The sequence below is a fragment of the Oncorhynchus kisutch genome, linkage group LG7, assembly GCF_002021735.2.
Source record: "Oncorhynchus kisutch isolate 150728-3 linkage group LG7, Okis_V2, whole genome shotgun sequence".
In the NCBI taxonomy this organism is placed as follows: Eukaryota; Metazoa; Chordata; class Actinopteri; order Salmoniformes; family Salmonidae; genus Oncorhynchus; species Oncorhynchus kisutch.
Genome location: NC_034180.2, coordinates 15,720,023 through 15,741,167, shown reverse-complemented (window position 1 = coordinate 15,741,167; position 21,145 = coordinate 15,720,023). Strand labels below are relative to the sequence as shown.

General features: G+C 41.9%; 1 protein-coding gene across 2 annotated transcripts in view; it reads right to left on the bottom strand.

The window, feature by feature from the left end:
- adck1 (aarF domain containing kinase 1) overlaps positions 1-21,145 on the bottom strand; it is a 169,312-nt gene that overhangs the window by 134,549 nt on the left and 13,618 nt on the right. For both annotated transcript variants that reach the window (XM_020487532.1, XM_031828530.1), the window contains exon 3: positions 18,783-18,866. In XM_020487532.1, the coding sequence (XP_020343121.1) occupies positions 18,783-18,866 (84 nt within the window). The remainder of the gene's footprint in view (positions 1-18,782; positions 18,867-21,145) is intronic.

Genomic DNA, 21,145 nt, shown 5'->3' with positions numbered 1-21,145 from the left:
AACTTCGGCGGCCATCTTATGAACTCTCCCCAGACTAATAGACGAGATTATCACTTACATCACTTCATACAGCACAAAAGTTTGATTGTGTGTGCAATATATATGATTGGAAGCTGGGAATGTTTCTCGCACTTGGACCAGCCCACTCATTCACACACTGCTTGAAAACACTACTTTAGACAGGCGCTGCTTGTAAGTTTTAAGCAGAATGCTTGAAGGAAGAGAGCAACAAAGCTGGATGAGTATAAGGAGGATCCAGTCATGCAGATTGATAGCGGGATCTACTGGGGTTGTAGACTAGAGTCTGTATCTGCAGTCATTGAACTGGAGGACTGAAGCACTATTAAAAAGTGCATCAACCCAGTTATACCAGGAGACTATTATAATCTATATCACCCCAGTTATACAAGGAGACTATAATGTACATCAAGTTATAACAGGAGACTATAATAAACTACAGCAACCCAGTTATACCAGGAGACTATAATAATCTACATCACCCAAGTTATATCAGGAGACTACAGTGGGGCAAAAAAGTATTTAGTCAGCCACCAATTGTGCAAGTTCTCCCACTTAAAAAGATGAGAGTCCTGTCATTTTCATCATAGGTACACTTCAACTATGACACACAAAATTAGAAAAAAAATCCAGAAAATCACATTGTAGGATTTTTTATGAATTTATTGGCAAATTATGGTGGAAAATAAGTATTTGGCCACCGACAAACAAGCAAGATTTGTCTCTCACAGCCCTGTAACTTCTTCTTTAAGAGGCTCCTCTGTCCTCCACTCGTTACCTGTATGAACTTGTTATCAGTATAAAAGGCACCTGTCCACAACCTCAAACAGTCGCACTCCAAACTCCACTATGGCCAAGACCAAAGAGCTGTTAAAGGACAACAGAAACTAAATTGTAGACCTGCACCAGGCTGGGAAGACTGAATCTGCAATAGGTAAGCAGCTTGGTTTGAAGAAATCAACTGTGGGAGCAATTATTAGGAAATGGAAGACATACAAGACCACTGATAAACTCCCTCGATCTGGGGCTCCACGCAAGATCTCACCTCGTGAGGTCAAAATGATCACAAGAACAGTGAGCAAAAATCCCAGAACCACACGGGGGGACCTAGTGAATGACCTGCAGAGAGCTGGGACCAAAGTACCAAAACCTACCATCAGTAAAACACTACGCCGCCAGGGACTCAAATCCTTCATAGCCAGACGTGTCCCCTGCTTAAGCCAGTACATGTCCAGGCCCGTCTGAAGTTTGCTAGAGAGCATTTGGATGATCCAGAAGAAGATTGGGAGAATGTCATATGGTCAGATGAAACCAAAATATAACTTTTTGGTAAAAACTCAACTCGTTGTGTTTGGAGGACAAAGAATGCTGAGTTGGAGCCAAATAACACCATACCTACTGTGAAGCATGGGGGTGGAAACATCATGCTTTGGGGCTGTTTTTCTGCAAAGGGACCAGGACGACTGATCCGTGTAAAGGAAAGAATGAATGGGGCCATGTATCGTGAGATACCTTCCATCAGCAAGGGCATTGAAGATGAAACGTGGCTGGGTCTTTCAGCATGACAATGAACCCAAACACACCGCCCGGGCAACGAAGGAGTGGCTTCGTAAGAAGCATTTCAAGGTCTTGGAGTGGCCTAGCCAGTCTCCAGATCTCAACCCCATAGAAAATCTTTGGAGGGAGTTGAAAGTCCGTGTTGCCCAGCAACAGCCACAAAACATCACTGCTCTAGAGGAGATCTGCATGGAGGAATGGGCCAAAATACCAGCAACAGTGTGTGAAAACCTTGTGAAGACTTACAGAAAATGTTTGACCTCTGTCATTGCCAACAAAGGGTATACTCAAAACTCGGTTGATGTAGATTATTATAGTCTCCTGGTATAACTGGGTCGATGTACATTATTATACAGTGGGGCAAAAAAGTATTTAGTCAGCCACCAATTGTGCAAGTTCTCCCACTTAAAAAGATGAGGCCTGTCATTTTCATCATAGGTACACTTCAACTATGACAGACAAAATTATAAAAGAAATCCTGAAAATCACATTGTAGGATTTTTTATGAATTTATTTGCAAATTATGGTGAAAAATAAGTATTTGGTCAATAACAAAAGTTTCTCAATACATTATTATAGTCTCCTGGTATAACTGGGTTGATGTACATTATTATAGTCTACTGGTATAACTGGGTTGATGTACATTATTATAGTCTACTGGTATTACTGGGTTGATGTACATTATTATAATCTACATCAACCCTGGTATTACTGGGTTGATGTAGATTATTATAATCTACATCAACCCAGTTATACCAGAAGACTATAATAATCTGGTCTAAACCCCAATGTTACGATATAGCTAATGCACCCTTTCTTTCCTTATGTCATTCTTCAAAATGACCTTTTAATTTCAGCACCATGGACAGCAGTGACTGACATTTCTGAATAATCGTTCCCTCTCGCTAACTCATAAACAATCCCTAAACTGTACTCTTACTCTCATTCACACAGCCGCCAGTGTGAAGCAGTAGTGTGTAAGGGAGCAGGGGCCTTTGGGTCTGTTTAGTACTCCTCCCAGAGAACAGCAGCTGGTTACCCACTCATCCCCGAACTACAGCAGGTCACACACACAGCATGTGCCCTGAGACGCACACACAGCAGGCAAGTTAGGCGGCTGGGCACTGTGCTGAGTGTAGGGGGTTGCTGCTCTCCTCTCTCACTCTGACACCCTGTTCTTCCCTTTAGAAAAACAGAGAGTGACTGCCACAACTTACAAAGAGACAGAGAGAGACCATTGTAGCAAGCAGCCAGGTACAGTAGGTGTGAGATGATGCAGGGGGGAGGCTGTTACAGCAGGGGTTGAGGAAGTGTAATTTTCCCCCTACAGCGAAAGGTGTACCCCTTACTGCCCTACAGCTAGAGATGTACCCCCTACAGCTAGAGATGTACCCACTACCGTCCTACGGCTAGAGATGTACCCCCTACGGCTAGAGATGTACCCCCCATCCTCCTACAGCTAGATATGTACCCCTACAGCTAGAGATGTACCCCCCCATCCTCCTACAGCTAGAGATGTACCCCCCATCCTCCTATAGCTAGAGATGTACCCCCCATCCTCCTATAGCTAGAGATGTACCCCTACGGCTAGAGATGTACCCTCCTACAGCTAGATATGTACCCCCCATCCTCCTACAGCTAGAGATGTACCCCCCATCCTCCTATCGCTAGAGATGTACCCCTACAGCTAGAAATGTACCCCCCCCCATCCTCCTACAGCTAGATATGTACCCCACTATCCTCCTACAGCTAGATATGTACCCCCCTATCCTCCTACAGCTAGATATGTACCCCCCATCCTCCTACAGCTAGAGATGTACCCCCCATCCTCCTATAGCTAGAGATGTACCCCTACAGCTAGAAATGTACCCCCCCCCCCATCCTCCTACAGCTAGATATGTACCCCCCTATCCTCCTACAGCTAGAGATGTACCCCCCATCCTCCTACAGCTAGAGATGTACCCCCCATCCTCCTACAGCTAGAGATGTACCCCCCATCCTCCTACAGCTAGAGATGTACCCCCCATCCTCCTACAGCTAGAGATGTACCCCCCATCCTCCTACAGCTAGAGATGTACCCCTACAGCTAGAAATGTACCCCCCCCCCATCCTCCTACAGCTAGATATGTACCCCCCTATCCTCCTACAGCTAGAGATGTACCCCCCTATCCTCCTACAGCTAGAGAGAAAATACATTACACACAGCTACTTTCAGAGCGAGAGAGAGAGGGCAGCACAGCAGTACCCCTGGAGGTGATGAATAACGAAGTAAGGCTGTAGTGCTACGCTGTTCTAGGAGTTGTTACTGTTGTTGTTGTCACGGTAACACCAGGTATCCCGCATCGTAATCACAACTGCCCAGATTGCCGATATCCTACTGCTCTGACCTGATTGTGTGTGTGTGTGTGTGTGTTCATAACACTGCTCCCCACAGCCTCTGATCTATAAAAGGGGCTAAAGTGAAATTGGGAGGGAGAGTACAGATGGTCAGACACTCTCTCCAGGCACATTGGGAAAAGATATCAGTATAGAGGCGATACTTAGCCTAGCCAATAAAGACTTTGGTTTATGCCTGAAAGCAGTAGCGGTTTAAAAAAACTGTGAATGACAGACACGACACTCAACGAATTGATAGCATTTCCCAGGTGGACATTTTTAGATAAGCAGAAGATAACAGCAGTCAGTCACCTCACGTCTCATCTCTAGCGAGTCCACTAATAAAAAAAATCTGTAATTTGTTGTTTATATATTGTGTATTTGTATTTGAGAGACATTCTACTGCACTGTTGGAACTAGCAACATAAGCATTTCGCTGCACCTGCTACAACACCAGCAAATCTGTGTACGCAAACAATACACCTTGAATGAATGTTTTGATTTACTGTTACAAATTCAATTCCTTGTTCCCAAACTGCTGACTAAGGCTGCTGTGGAAGAAATTCATTATTGATTTAAAAATGTTGCCTTCTCTCCCTGTCTGTCTCCTCTTTCTCCCCATCCCTCCCTCCACCTCCTGTTTTCGGTCTCAGTTTTTCTACTGCAAGTGACAAAGACAGCCATTTCTCTAGTTCACACCGCTGACTATTGACTTGTGAGCAGTGAAAAATCCCCAGCTGAGGGAGTCGAGGGAGGGAATAGAAATCCGACAGCAGGTTTCACTACTCTGTCTGCTCAGCCTCCTCTCGTTACACCCGATGGTGCACACACGCACGTCAAAAGTTTGGACACACCTACTTATTCCAGGGTTCAGAACAATTTGATGAAGACATCAAAACTATGAAATAACACATGGAATCATGTAGTAACCAGTTCTAAACAAAATCAAAATATATCTTATATTTGAGATTCTTCAAAAGTAGCCACCCTTTGCCTTGATGACAGCTTAGCACACTCTCTCAACCAGCTTAATGAGGTAGTCACCTGGAATGCATTTCAATTAACAGGTGTGCCTTGTTAAAAGTTCATTTGTGGAATTTCTTTCCTTCTTAATGCATATGAGTATACTGAAGATAGCCGTATTTGGTAAAAGACCAAGTCCATATTATGACAAGAACAACTCAAATAAGCAAAGAGAAACGACAGTCCATTATTTAGATGAAGACAAATTTCCACACCAATAAGAAGAGACTTGCTTGGCCAGGAAACACGAGCAATGGATATGAGACCGGTGGAAATCTGTAATTTGGTCTGATGAGTCCAAATTGAGATTTTGGGTTCCAACAGTTGTGTCTTTGAGACGCAGAGTAGGTGAACAGTGAATGATATCCGCAAGTGTGGTTCCCACCGTGAAGCATGGAGGTGGTGGTGTGATGGTGCTTTGCTGGTGACACTGTCAGTAATTTATTTAGAATTCAAAGCACACTTAATCAGCATGGCTTCCACAGCATTCTGCAGCGATACGCCACCCCAATCTGGTTTGTGCTTAGTGGGACTATCATTTATTTTTCAACAGGACAATGACCCAACACACCAACAGGCTGTGTAAGGGCTATTTGACCAAGGAGAGTGATGAGTGCTGCATCAGATGACTTGGCCTCCACAACCACCCGACCGCAAACCAACAAACATGTGGCTTCCTTATTAAACCCTGACTGCTGTAAATGCATTTAGGACTATTCTTACCAAATGTATTTTCTTTCACCTTGCAGGTCTGTTTGCCAGTCCATGAGAATAATTTAAATGGCCTTTGTGGCATGCTTGTCTCTCTGTGTGTGATGCATATGTACAGTACCAGTCAAAGGTTTGGGCATACCTACTCATGCAAGGGTTTTTCTTCATTTGTACTATTTTCTACATTGTACAATAATAGTGAAGACAATGGTTTGGGATGAGTTGGACCGCAGAGTGAAGGAAAATCAGCCAACAAGTGCTCAGCATGTGTGGGAACTCCTTCAAGACTATTGGAAAAGCATTCCAAGTGAAGCTGGTTGAGAGAATGCCAAGAGTGTGCAAAGCTGTCATCAACGCAAAAGGGTGGCTGCTTTGAAGAATCTAAAATATATTTTGATTTGTTTAACACCTTTGTGGTTATTACATGATTCCATATGTGTTATTTCATAATGTTGAGATCTTCACTATTATTCTACAATGTATTAATAGTCCAAATAAAGAAAAACCCTTGAATGAGTAGGTGTGTTCAGACTGGTACTGTACGTACGAGTCTCACACACACACACACACACACCAAAGGCCATTTAAATGATTCTCATCAACTGAAAAACAGACCTGCGAACTACGAAGTAAGGTAAAAGAAAACATACTTTTTTTGGTAAGGAAATGTCCCATGCCAAGGTGGAGTCCTAAATTAGTTTACAGCAGTCGGGGAAACCAGAGATCTATGTTCAAAGACAGCCTTTGATGTTTGTTGGCCTAATAACTACCTATAGTTTGTATCAAACCAGTGCATCCACCCCCTTGACACTGACTAACAATCCCTGCCTTGCCCATCCCCACTCAACTGTAACAATCCATACATGCATGTGGAATAAATACTCCCCTTAGAGCCCCAAGCATTTCCTCTTCAAGCCACATAGTTAGGAGGAAAAACTCCTGGCCCTTAGACATCAAACAAGCGCACCCCCTACCCCTCACCCCCACTAGACACACACACACACACACACACACACACACACACACACCTACCCCAATGAACACTAATAATCCCTAGCTAGCGCATCCATGAGGCCCCAAACCTTCCCTTGGCTGTCTGTATAAGGTCTTAATTGTCAATGAATGGCCCTCAGTGCTCCAGACAACCTTTGATGAGGCCTGCCAGAGAGAGTCAGAGTGGCTGGCTCGGTAAGTGGCTGTTGACGAAACCTCTTCAACAAGAGCACTGAGCAGCTGGCCCCTGTGCCACAGATAGGCAGGGGGAGAGAGGGATAGAGAAGAGAGAGAGAGCGAGCGAGCTAACTGTGTGGAACAAAGCTCATTACCAGAGCATTCACATGGACCGGTTAGTACCGAACGTACAGCACCTGGGAATCACAACATCTGAGTCAATGACACACTAGAGCTAACAACACCTGGACAACACCCCACTACAGCTAAGGTAACACACAATAGCAACACAATGTCTGGAACAGTACACACAACACAATCTACAAGTTACAAAATCTTCTAACGACACAAGCTCAATACCTGAGCCGCTACATCTGCACATGGTTTAGCTGAGGCCTAGGCTACACAATTTAATGTCCAATCTATTTTTACGTGACTGTCCATGAAATCCACAGGATAAAGACAAACACCAGGCAATCCGTCTTTAATCTATATAGAGTACACACGTCAGCATTAACATAGTAATAATCTACCGGTTTACAATTTTACAACGCCTACACAGTCTTGTTACATTGGCTTTCTGGCAAATATGACAAGTGAGTTTCCGGCAACTAAAAGAGGCTGCGACCGTCACAGACAAACTTTTTTTGTGTCCCTGCGACAAGGAAAACGACTATTCGACAGTCGACAAACATTCGACAGGAGTATAAATTAAATGCAGTTTTGACCAAAGACTAAATCGCATTCTATTTGCCTACAGACATGTCGTTAGACAAAGTATAAACCTTCCTTAAAACAGTGGAACGAACAGCATAATGAAGGTAAAAAGGCACAAGGCCACACACACACACACACACACACTTCCTCACCACCATGGCTTCATCATAATCAGGCAGTAGACCGCCTCTCTGGATTAAATCACAGCCCTGCATTAATTCTAATCAGAGTGTGTAGCCAGCCTTGACCAGAGGGCCCAGAGGGTGCATGTGTGTGTCCCTATCCCTCTGTATACACACACACACCCCTGGCCGAGGCAGTCATGTTGAACCACGCTCTTCAGGGTTCATCGCACTCCTCAAGTGGCACACAAACACACACAGCAGCACAGGTGAGATACTTTGACCTTTCCGAGTGTGGGTCGGCTGAGTGTTGCCGTCTGAGCCGGGCTTTGGCATTTTTAAAGGGGAAATGGAAATGGCACAAAACATGGTTATTCGGTATTTACACTTAACTTCAAACTTGTTTGTTTTCCCTAATGGGATCTTCGAAGGTGTGCTTGGTAACAGAGAATACATTTCATATGACAGCATGTATGAGGGTATCTGTGTGTGAGCACCTGTGAGCCCCTGCAGTGAGAATAAGAGGCACAGCCTGTGCAGGGTAAAATACCTATTTGCTACTGAATTATAAAAGGTCAGAAAATCTTTGAAGGTTTAAAAACTGCATTCTGATGTCTGCATAGAGAGAGAGAGAAAATAGGGAGAGTTAGGAAGAGAAAGTGAGGGAGAAGAGAAGGGGTAGAGAGAGACATTATGGGATACATGGGATGACTGAGTCGGTGTGACAATAGGAGAAACAGAGTGTGAAAAGAAGTGTGCAGTTGTGTGAGAGGGAGAGAAGTAGAGTAGAAGAACAGAGGTCTTGTATGGGTCAGGTATCTGGAGAGGCAGAGCTAAAGTGTTTACACCGTGGCTGTCACGTTAGCCCTTTAAGCACTAGCTTTTATCCCCCTCCGCTTCTACACACTCACACTGAATTCACAAGCCTCCGCAACCATCCTCCCTTTCAAAATAAACCCCCTTTCATACTCTAGCCCGGGTAATTTCACCATTTGCAAAAAAAAGGGAGAATCTGTTGAAAGGAATTCTAAGAATCTGAGCGGCATCGAGTTCAGCTTCAGAAGAGCCTTTATGAGGTGGATCAATGCGGCAGAAACGAGGTGGAAGTCAGCTCTGCGTTGTCTTTACTCAGAAAAATTCAATAAAAATATTATTCTCTCAAAGAAGCCGAATTCATACGAAGTATCGAAGGTCAACTCTCCACGACCCATCAGCATCACCTGGTCCTGTGTCTCGCTCTCAAACAAAGCACAGATCACAGCAGAGGGGTGGGCTACAGTGGCGCAATTAGTGTAGTATATCAAGAGGTTTCTGGTAGCAGGGAATAAAAGCTGCATCATGAACTCAAGGCCCACGTCAGTTCACAACAATACTCTCACAACGTACAGTGAGCTCCAAAAGTAGTGGTACAGTGACAAAATGTTGTTTTGGCTCTGTACTCCAGCACTTCATACAACTATGGAGGTTAATGAGGTTAATGTGCTGACAGTCAGCTTTAATTTGAGGGTCATAAATATCGAGTGAAACGTTTGGAAATTACAGCACGTTTTGTACATAGTCTCCCCCCCCCTTTTTTAGGGGACCAAAAGTATAGGAACAAATTATCTTGCGTATTAAAGTAGTAAAAAGTGTTGTATTTGGTCCCATATTCCTCATACGCAATGATTACATCAAGCTTGCGACTACAAACTTGTTGGATGCATTTGCTGTTTGTTTTGGTTGTGTTTCAGATTATTTTGTGCCCAATAGAAATTAAATGGTAAACTATGTATTGTGTCATTCTGGGGTCACTTTTATTGTAAATAAGAATATAAATGTGTAACACTTCTACATTAAAATGTGGATGCTACCATGATTACGGATAGTCCGGATTGGATCCTCCCCCCCCCCCCCCCCCCCCCCCCCCCCCAAAAAAAAATGCTAACCTCCCCTGTTTAGGTTAGCATGTCTTGGGGGTATGATGTGCGTCTAACTTTCTCACTCATCATTATTATTCACGATTCATTCAGGACTATCCGTAATCATGTAAGCAGCCACATTAATGTAGAAGTGGATGAAAATATGCTGAAATTAAAGCTGACAGTCTGCTCTTTAACCTCAGTCATAGTATAATTCCAATGTATCGTCAGACGCATGTCATTTCAGTTTTTATGGTTGACTCAGTTTGCTGATTAAGTTGTCTTTCTCTCTCCCCCGGCTGCTTGCCGATTCCCACACCAAGCCATGCCCAGTCACTCAAGGCGAGAGCAGTTGCTCGACCGAGTTACAAGCACTTCCTTGCCTGTTCATTCTGCAGTCTGCATGGTCAGAGAGATGCAACAAGATGTTGATGACATGCTGCTTTCCACAAGCATTCTATAATTAAACTATTCGTTTGTGTATCTTACTGTCTGCTAGTTTGTCTTTTCTTTGCAAGTTGTGGCTCAAATAAATCTTGTTAGCTGCTAATGTTTATCGCTAGTAAACTGGCTATTACAATTGAATGATGCTGGAGGGGATGACTGCTGTTTTACAGGCTCCTAACTAGAGGTTGACCGATTATGATTTTTCAATGCCGATACCGATTATTGGAGGACCCCAAAAAAAAAGCCGATACCGATACACTTTTTTTTTAAGGCCAATTTTTATATATAGATTTGTAATAATGACAATTACAACAATACTTAATGAACACTTTTATTTTAACTTAATATAATAGATTTTATTTATGTATTTAGTCTCAAATAAATGAAACATGTTCACTTTGGTTTAAATAATGCAAAAAACAAAAGTGTTGGAGAAGAAAGTAAAATTGCAACGTGTGCCATGTTAAAAAGCTAACTTTTCAGTTCCTTGCTCAGAACATGAGAACATATGAAAGCTGGTGGTTCCTTTTAACACGAGTCTTCAATATTCCCTGTTAAGAAGTTTTAGGTTGTAGTTATTATAGGAATTATAGTACTATTTCTCTCTATACCATTTGTATTTCATATACCTTTGACTTTTGGATGTTCTTATAGGGACTATAGTATTGCCAGCCTAGTCTCGGGAGTTGATCGGCTTGTAGTCGTAAACTATGCTGTGCGTCAAGCATTGCGAAGAGCTGCTGGCAAACGCAGGAAAGTGCTGTTTGAATGATTGCTTACGAGCCTGTTGCTGCCTACCACCGCTCAGTCAGACTGCTCTATCAAATCATAGACTTAATTATAATATAATAAACACACAGATATGAGCCTTACGTCATTAATATTGTCAAAACCGGAAAGTATCAATTCAAAGCCAAAACGTTTATTCTTTCAGTGAAATACGGAACCTTCAAAATATTGCTGTTACATTGCACAACCTTCAATGTTATGTCATAATTATGTAAAATTCGGACAAATTAATTACGGTCTTTGTCAGGAAGAAATGGTCAGGCGACCCAAACTGTTGCATATACCCTGACTGCTTGCACAGAACGCAAGAGAAGTGACACAATTTCCCTAGTTAATATTGCCTGTTAACATGAATTTCTTTTAACTAAATATGTAGGTTTAAAAAAAATATATATACACTTGTGTATTGATTTTAAGAAAGGCATTGATGTTTATGGTTAGGTACATCTGTGCAAAGATTGTGCGTTTTTCACGAATGTGCTTTTGTTAAATCATCACCTGCTTGGCAAAGTAGGCTGTGATTCGATGATAAATTAACAGGCACCGCATTGATTATATGCAACACAAAACAAGCTAGTTAACCTAGTAATATCAACCATGTGCAGTTAACTAGTGATTATGTTAAGATTGTTTTTTTATGAGATAAGTTTAATGCTAGCTAGCAACTTACCTTGGCTCCTTGCTGCACTCGCGTAACAGGTGGTCTCCTCGTGGATTGCAAAGTAAATCGGCATCCAAAAATGCTGATTACCGATTGTTATGAAAACTCGAAAATCGGCCCTAATTAAAATAGGCCATGCCGATTAATCGGTCGACCTCTACTCCTAACCAACTGGGCTATTTTGCAAAGGACATACTACTTACGAGACCAGGCCCAAATCCCTGTCATTTGCTTGAAGAAAAGATGCCGAAAGAGGGGGCGGAGGTTGGGCTGCCTTCTGCAAATTCGTAGGCGAGTGAGTAAACTTCCACTACCATCCGTACAATTGTCCAACGTGCAATCATTGGAAAATAAAATGGATAATCTACTATTAAAACGATCCTACCAATCCTACGATCCTTAAATACTCTAAAATCTTATGTTTCACCGAAACGTGGCTGAACGACGACACGGATAATACAGAGCTGGCTGGGTTTTCGATGCATCGGCAGGACAGAACAGCTACGTCTGGTAAGACGAGGGGCAGGGGTGAGTGTCTATTTGTCAATAACAGCTGGTGCGCGATGTCTAATATTAAAGAAGTCTCGAGGTATTGCTCGCCTGAGGTAGAGTACCTCATGATAAGCTGTAGAACACACTATCTATATTATTCGCAGCCGTCTATTTACCACCACAAACTGATGCTGGCAGTAAGACTGCACTCAAACAACTGTATAAAGCCATAAGAAGTGGCGCTCCTAGTGGCCGGGGACTTTAATGCAGGCAAACTGTTTCGCCTACTTTAACCAGCATATCACATGTACCCAGAGGAAAAAATTAATTACATAAAAAATAAATAATAATAATAATAAAACTCTAGAACACCTTTACCCTTTACACGCCGAGCTTTCCCTAGCCCTCCATTTGGAAAATCTGACTATAATTCTATCTTCCGTTTACAAGGAAACACTGCTTACAAGGAAAATCTAAAGCAGGCAGTACCAGTGACTCGCTCAATACGGAAGTGGTCAGATGAGGGATGCTATGGTCATGACTCTCCTGTGAGGAGAGAGATCAGTTTAAAATAGATTAATGTCTACTGGGCCCTCTCACCCACAGAAGGGAGGAGGAATTGGTGTGGGGGTTTTATGACCTCACACCAATCGTAAATTGCATGCAGCAGACGACTCCTTTGGTCTCTAGTATTGGTGATTGGAATCTGTTACAGAAGATTTTGCCACCCAAAAACGTCAAAAAGGGAACACTGGGACAATATTTTCAACATCCGAATGTGGGGAATGATGAGAAATAAAGTTAAAGTTTACATCCTTTATGTTGTATATGAAATAAAGGATGAAGAGAATATTTTTGTTAAGATAATTCATATTCCTTTCTAACAAGAAATAGTTTTTATGATACTTCGCAAGTAACTAGCCATGCCCGAGGGAGCTCAGAGAGCGTGCCAGGATGACAGAAACACCTTTTTTTACCCAAGTGTGTAAAAGATTGATTTATGGATTAACATACTCAAGGACTCAAGATGCAGCTAGGTCTCCATTGGTCATGACCCTGACAATCAACGAGGTGAAGACGACAAAGTAGCCTCTAACAATCAATGTTACGGTTGTTCTAAGTACTAGATACACAACGAAGGAAGACCTTCAACACGTAAATACATGCATTACTACTTACCCAAATGGGCGGCAGTTCAGGGCAAGGTATTAGGATTACTGTGAGCGTAGTTCCTAAATGTATCCAAGTGTTGTCTCTCTCTCTTAACAAGTGTCATTTATGTTATTCCGCAAAGGACCTATTTTCATCGTATTAAGATTCTAATCAATAACCTATACTGTGTGTATCCTGTATTATCATTTAGTTTGAAAATAATCAAAAACAATGTGTGGTATGGAATGATCAGTAAGACTCGGGTTTGTGCAGATTCAAGAAGTCTGCGATGTTCAGAATTTGATATGAGGTAATGATTAATAAGTGACTTATCTATTCCTATATCTATCTATCTATAATATATTTTAGAGTAATTCGTGAGATGGTAAACAACTTCACGGTGCCCCAAATTCCTAATGAGTAAATTTTTTTATTAATCTTGTAACAATTAAGTTAAAATAAGTTAACAATTAAACATAGTTGATTCAATAAATAACAGTCAGCACATTAATGAATGTAATGTCACGACACTACGCTAGAGGATTGTTTTGATAGAATGGAATATGTTCTGGGATTCTTCCCATGGCATTGAGGAGTATACCACATCAGTCACCAGATTCATCAATAAGTGCATCGACGACGTTGTCCCCACAGTGAGCGTACGTACATATCCCAACAAGAAGCCATGGATTACAGACAACATCCGCACTGAGCTGTAGCTGCCGCTTTCTAGGAGCGGGACACTGATCCGGACGCTTATAAGAAATCCCGCAAAGCCCTCAGATGAACCATCACAGACAAAGCATCAATACAGGACTAAAATTGAGGCTCGTCGGATGTGGCAGGGCTTGCGAACTATTACGGACTACAAAAGGGAAACCCAGCCACGAGCTGCACAGTGACGTGACCCTACCAGATGAGCTAAATGCCCATTATGGTCACTTCGGGGCAAGCAACACAAGCTACACAAGCAGCACCAGCTTTTCCGTACAACTGTGATCACGGTCTCGGTAGCAGATGAAAACAAAACCTTTAGACAGGTCAATATTTACAAAGCCACGGGGCCAGACGGATTACCAGGACGTGTACTCAAAGCATGCGTGGATCAACTGGCAAGTGTCTTCACTGACATTTTCAACCTCTCCCTGACTGAGTCTGTAATACCTACATGTTTCAAGCAAACCCCCATAGTCCCTATGCCCAAGGGGGCGAAGGTAACCTGCCTAAATGATCACTGCCCTGTAGCACTCCCATCGGTAGCCATGAAGTGCTTTGAAAGGCTGGTCATCTATCATCCAGGAAACCCTAGACCCACTCCAATTCGGTTACCTCCCCAACAGATCCATAGATGATGGAATCTCAAGTGCACTCCACACTGCCCTCTCCCACCTGGACAAAAGGAACACCTATGTGAGAATGCTATTCATTGACTACAGCTCAGCATTCAACCCCAGTGCCCACAAAGCACATCACTAAGCTAAGGACCCTGGGACTAAACACCTCCCTCTGCATCTGAACTTCCTGACGGACCACCTCCAGGTGGTAAGGGTAGGCAATAACTTGTCTGCCATGCTGATCCTCAAAACTGGGGCCCCTCAGGGGTGGGTGCTTAGCCCCCTCCTGTACTCCCTGTTCACTCACGACTGGGAGTCCAAACACAACTCCAACATTTGCTCCAAAAAAGTTTGCTAACGACGCAACAGTGGTAGGCCTGATAACTGACAATGATGTGACAGCCTATAGGGAGCAGGTCAGAGACCTGGCAGTGTGGTGCAAGGACAACAACCTCTCCCTCAATGGGAGCAAGACAAAAGGAGCTGATCAGAGACTAGGGGAAAAGGTAGGCCTCCATTAACATTGAAGGGGATGTCGTGGAGCAGGTCGAGAGTTATACATTCCTTGGTGTCCATATCACCAACGTACAATCAGGCTCTAAACAAACTAAGAAAGTCATGAAGGCACGACAACACCTTTTCCCCCTAAGGGGACTGAAAGGATTTGGCATGGGTCCCCAGAACCTCAATGTTCTACAGCTGCACCATCGAGAGCATCCTGACCATTGAATCACCGCCTGGTATGGCAATTGCTCGCCCTCCCACCGCAAGGCGCTACAGAGGGTAGCGCGTACGGCCAAGTACATCACCGGGGCCAAGCTTCCTGCCATCCAGGACCTATATTATGCTTCTACCCCCAAGTAGGAGTTCTGAACAATTAAACAAATGGCCAGCCGGACTGTTTACATTGACGACCCCCCTTTGTTTTTACACTGCTGCTACTCGCTGTTTATTATGTATGCATAGTCACTTTACCTGCTGTACAAATTTCCTCAACTTGCCTGTACCCCTGTACATTGACTGGGTACCAGTACCCCCTGTACATAGCCTCGTTATTTAATTGTTACTTAAAATTAATTTACTTTAGTTTATTTAGTAAATATTTTCTTAACTCTATTTCTTGAACTGCATTGTTGGTTAAGAGCTTGTAAGGAAGTAAGAATTTCATAGTAAGGTCTACTACACCTGTTGTATTCGGCGCATGTGACAAATAAACATTTCTTTGATTTGAATTTAGCTAGCTTGCTAAATGTACTTAAGAGTCAGAGCAAACATAGGTATCTAATACAGCATGGTACCAGTGCTGGTATATGCATGTTGTTCGTGTAATGGTAACTTATAAAGATATTTTAGCTAGCTAGAGTGTACTCAAAGTATTCAGACCGCTTCACATTTTCCACATTGTTACATTACAGCCTTATTCTAAAATGGATTTGGCATTCAGGCCAAAGAATTCAGTCTTGGTTTCATCAGACCAGAGAGTTGTCTAATGTCCAGAGAGTCCTTTAGGTACCTATTGGCAAACTCCAAGTGGGCTGTCATGTGCCTTTTACAGGAGGAGTGGCTTCTGTCTGGCCACTCCACTATAAAGGCCTGATTGGTGGAGTGCTGCAGAGATGGTTGTCCTTCTGGAAGTTCACTTGGTGGTTCCAAACTTCCATTTAAGAATGATGGAGGCCATTGTGTTCTTGAGGCCCTTCAATGCTGCATACATGTTTTGGTACCCTTCCCCAGATCCGTGCATCGACACAATCCTGTCTTGGAGGTCTAAGGACATTTCCTTCGACCTCATGGCTTGGTTTTGGCTCTGACATGCACAATCTGTGCTGTGGGACCTTAGACAGGTGTGTGCATTTCCAGATCATGTTCAAATCAATTTTATTTACCACAAAAGGACTCCAAATCATGTTGTAGAAACATCTCAAGGATGATCAATGGAAGCAGGATGCACGTGAGCTCAAGTCTCATAGCAAAGGGTCTGAATACTTAAGGTATTTTTATTTTTAATACATTTGCAAACATTTCAAAAAACCTGTTTTTGCTTTGTCATTGTGGGGTATTGTGTGTAGATTGATGAGGAAATTTTTTATTTAATACAGAATAAGGCTGTAACGTAACAAAATATGGAGAAAGTCAAGGGGTCTGAATACTTTCCGAATGCGCTGTTACACAACACTAATATGTGAACAATGTTTTTTGTGAAGATAGGTTTCATTTTGTTTTTTTTAATAACAAGTTTGGTAGCAACGTGAAAATCGTTGTGAAAATCTGTTTCAGCTCAAGTTGACTACGAAACCCACAATGCAATTCTCTGGGCACCGAAGACTTGGATGTCGATTAAGTCAGCCCCCCACACCTCTTCAGAGGGGTTGGGTTAAATGCAGAAGACACATTTCAGTTGGACAACTGACTAGGTATCCCCCTTTCCCTTCACCTTGTATAGAACAAACACCATGCACTACCAATTTACCAGTGTACATTCTCACAATGTTCAACCTGCAGATCGATGTGCCTCAGCGTAGTCTGACATTTGTCGTAGAATTACAACATTACTTTTATATTATAATGTCTTGATATATTAGTACATTCACACTGTTTTTCTTAGAGGCAACAGAATAGGGTTCTTAGAACTCATGTGTTTGAGATTTAACGTTGACTGTCGATTTACAATGGCTTGGTGATAAGACAACATTCCATTCCATGATTAGTGTCTGTGTGCCTGTCTGTCAGTGGCAGGGTGACCCAATCTCCAGTTTATTTATCCCATATGGCAGATGAGTACTGGACTCCATCATTCTGAGGGAAGGGCTTAGTATCCTGTTGCATTAGTATTTATGTATAAACAAGCAGTACATGAACTAGCAACAGATATGTGGCGCAATGTAAATCTTGATATCTGTTGCATCAGAGCACAATGAACCTTTGTTCACGTATCTGTTCTTTGTCACAAGGACTCAGGAAGACAAAAAATAAAATTAAAATAAAAAAGAGTTGTAACTGAATCCTGTTTAATTGGGCTTTAACTCTACACAATTGGGTGACCGTTAACGCTCCATTACTGCAGGAATTAATAAAGTTCAGTTGTTTAGAAATCTAAAAGTCTCTCCTTCGATTAGAATAATTACCACGACACATTCAATGCACCCTGGACTGAAGAGGCAGAACGGTGTTAGACCCTCTGTTAAATTATATTTCTCGAGTTAGAAATATTGCTAAAATATAATCAATGGCTAATTCAAGAGACAGCCTCCCGCGTTATGACATCGGCCATCTGACATGTATGACAGACGTTTTTGTGATTATGTAGCGAGAGCGTTTATCTCAATGCTACGTCATAACGGCCGAATTTCTGACTGCTTGAACTGCAATAGCTCAGATACACATGAAATGACTCAGGGAATCGATTTAATGTCGCTCAGAGATGCACAACAACAGTATACCATTCAAAATGGGTGAATCTTTACTTTAAATGCAGAAAATCAGCAATCTAAACAAACGTTCTACCACCATGACCATGTTGACTTTTGGGAAGTCTATTGATTCGGTGTTCGGACATACACACCGATTAAGATAAGCCGAGTTAAGTATTTACAGTTTAATATCGACTTATTAGTGTGCATGTAAACGTACTCTGTGTATTCAAGGTGCAGCACACTATATTCCAGCTAGGGTTGCAAACATACGAAGTTGACCAATTACCTACCAATCCATCACAAAACATCTAGTGGTCCTTTTGGGTACTTCAGATTATAAAAGTTGTCTGTAATGATCTTTGGCCTTATCACATGTAAAATAGGACAATTTAAGAAAACAATATATATTAAAAAAAATAAGATTTAATGACAAAGCTGTAAAACATCATAAATGAACCATCAATTTAGTGAATGCCATTGGTGTTTAATATGAGGGTTTCAGCATCCTTTAGAATTGTTTTTACACATTTGTATTTGTTTTACTATGTCAAATTTGAATAAATCATTCCATTTCCATAACTCCAACAATTCACCAATTTACTAGACCTAGGTGTTTTGCCCATTCCATGCAGCTCTGCATGGCAGTGTGGAAGAGGAAACAAAAGTACAGGAAATTCAGAAAATTACAAAAATGCTGAAAATGATTTGTTTGAAGTTGGACTGAACAGTATAAAACAAATCAGAATGGAGAACCACATTGAAACCACATTGAAATCACTTAAAACGTATGCGTTTCAACCCTATGCATTAATTATTTATTTTTTTAAACATAAAATACCATCAAAAATATGAAACATTTCACACAATGATATTTTGGCCATATAGCCAAGCCCTAGCCTTACCTGGGATTTGAGCGCCCAGTATTCTTCTGATCCATACTCCACATGTTTCAGAGATGTCATGTAGTCATAGCTGATCACGGCAGTCTACAAGGAAAACAGTCAAAAATACATATTTGTTCATTAATGTGCTTGCATGGTTGTGTACCAACAGTGGATTCAGCCCGAAATCTGGGTGGTTGTGGTTATTGATCATAGCTGCAGCCTGTCCAAAAGCAGATCAGAGACTGATGTGTTTGTGTCACGATGTAAGTCAATAAGTCATTTCAATCAAAGTTTAGTTGAACCAAACTGCAGGCTTCGTGCAAATTCTTGCCTACGGCTTATCTTTCCCTATAAAATGACATGTGTATTTTATTTGTTGTTGTTGCTGTTTTGTTGAGCTGGGTTTAATTTAAAATAGTACCACCCACCAGCATGGCATTGTTCATTAAAATCAGAAACACCTGCAAAGTTCGCAAGTCGCGACTGAGCGGCGCAATAGCAAAGATGGTGGATAAATGAATATAGTTCACTCAAGTCGTTTACCATTGAAAAAAAATTGTCACTTAGTGGAGTGGGTCTTCCATAAACACCAATGCAATAGCAGCTGGGTAGGGCTGTCCAAGACACATTTTTATTTAATCTTTGTCTACTCTAGGTCGTCCGTTCTTTCAACCAATCGATTGGTGTACATTTTTAAACATGTATTTTTCCCTACACTACCGGTCAAAAGTTTAAGAACACCTACTCATTCAGGGGTTTTACTATATTTTTAGATTATCTACATTGTAGAATAGTGAAGACATCAAAACTATATAATAACACATGGAATCATGTAGTAAACCAAAAAAAAGTGTTAAACAAATCTTGAAGTGTGGAATCAGATTGGTCAGACCAGCGTTAAACAGACCTGAGCACGGGTGTTTCCTGTTTAGGTTTCTGTCTATAGGCTGCTAGCAACAAAATGGAGTCGTGGTCAGATTTGCCAAAAGGAGGGCAGAGGGCTTTGTATGCGTCGCGAAAGTTTGCATGCGTCGCGCCTTGTTTTTGATTACCCTTGTTAAAATCCCCAGCTACAATAAATGCAGCCTCAGGATATCTGGTTTCCAGTTTACACAATGACCCAACACACATCCAGGCTGTGTAAGTGCTATTTTACCAAGAAGGAGAGTGATGAGAGCTGCATCAGATGACCTGACCTCCACAATCACCTGACCTCAGCCCAATTTAGATGGTTTGGGATGAGTTGGACAGCAGAGTGAAGGAAAAGCAGCCAACAAGTGCCGTCATCAAGGCAAAGGGTGGCTATTTGAAGAATCTCAAAGTATATTAACACTTTTTTGGTTACTACATGATTCCATGTGTTATTTCATAATGTTGATGTCTTCACTATTATTCTACAATGTACGTAATTTCTATTGCCATTTCCAGCTATGTCAAAATAGCCTACATTAAGCCAACAAATAAAAACATTGCAGCCTGCAGGTAGAAAATATATTGATAAAAATATCCTATAAATCACATTTGCTACTCATGGCCTGTCAGCAAGGAACTTGCAACACTGTATAAAATATTAACTTAGGTCAGGGCCTGAAGTTTGTACTAGCAAAAATGCAACACTGTATAAAATAGTCGGGGGGGCCCTAAGAGTTCCCCGTTCCATTGAGCTCCGGACAGACATAGCTTTAGGCTATTTGCGCAAGGGATAAGAAGTGTATATGACAATTTTATATATGGTAAAATTGCATGTGACATGATTGCATTTTGGAACCCCGCTCCCCCCAAAGATGAATGGTTTTGACCACGCTCCACTGCTTTCATTGGTGCAGCTAGTAGAAATCACAAGTGTCTATCCTATAATGGAAAGGCACCAGTGAAAGACTTGTTTGTTTATCTAGTTTGTACTGTTCCATCAAGTATTAGTGTTTCGTGTCCGATGCGCTCAGGGTGTTTTTGCAGATCATCTGCAGCCTGCATCATGAGCGAGGTCATCGTAGCCTGTCATGTCAGGTCACCTAGCTGTGAGAACCATGTTATCCATATTACCAAAGCTTCATCTTCTTCCTTCTATTTCTAGGGCAGATTCATGGTCGCAATTTATGAAAGATGGCATCCCTTTGGAGATACTGGTTTCCCGTATCCATCTGTGGCAAAGTTTTCCCTACATGTTAATGACAAATCCAGCTCCAGAACTAGCCATAGCCTAGCTGGCTCATATTTTGAATAAGGTGTAGCAACAACATAACATTATTTAGTGAGATCGATAAGATTAGCATGCTAGCTAGTGTCAGTGTCCTACTTGTTATTTACCCACTCCATGTGGCCCCCAGCAAACATTTTGAGGCAGGGCTTTCTCCTATAGAGCTCCATTTTTATGGAATGAT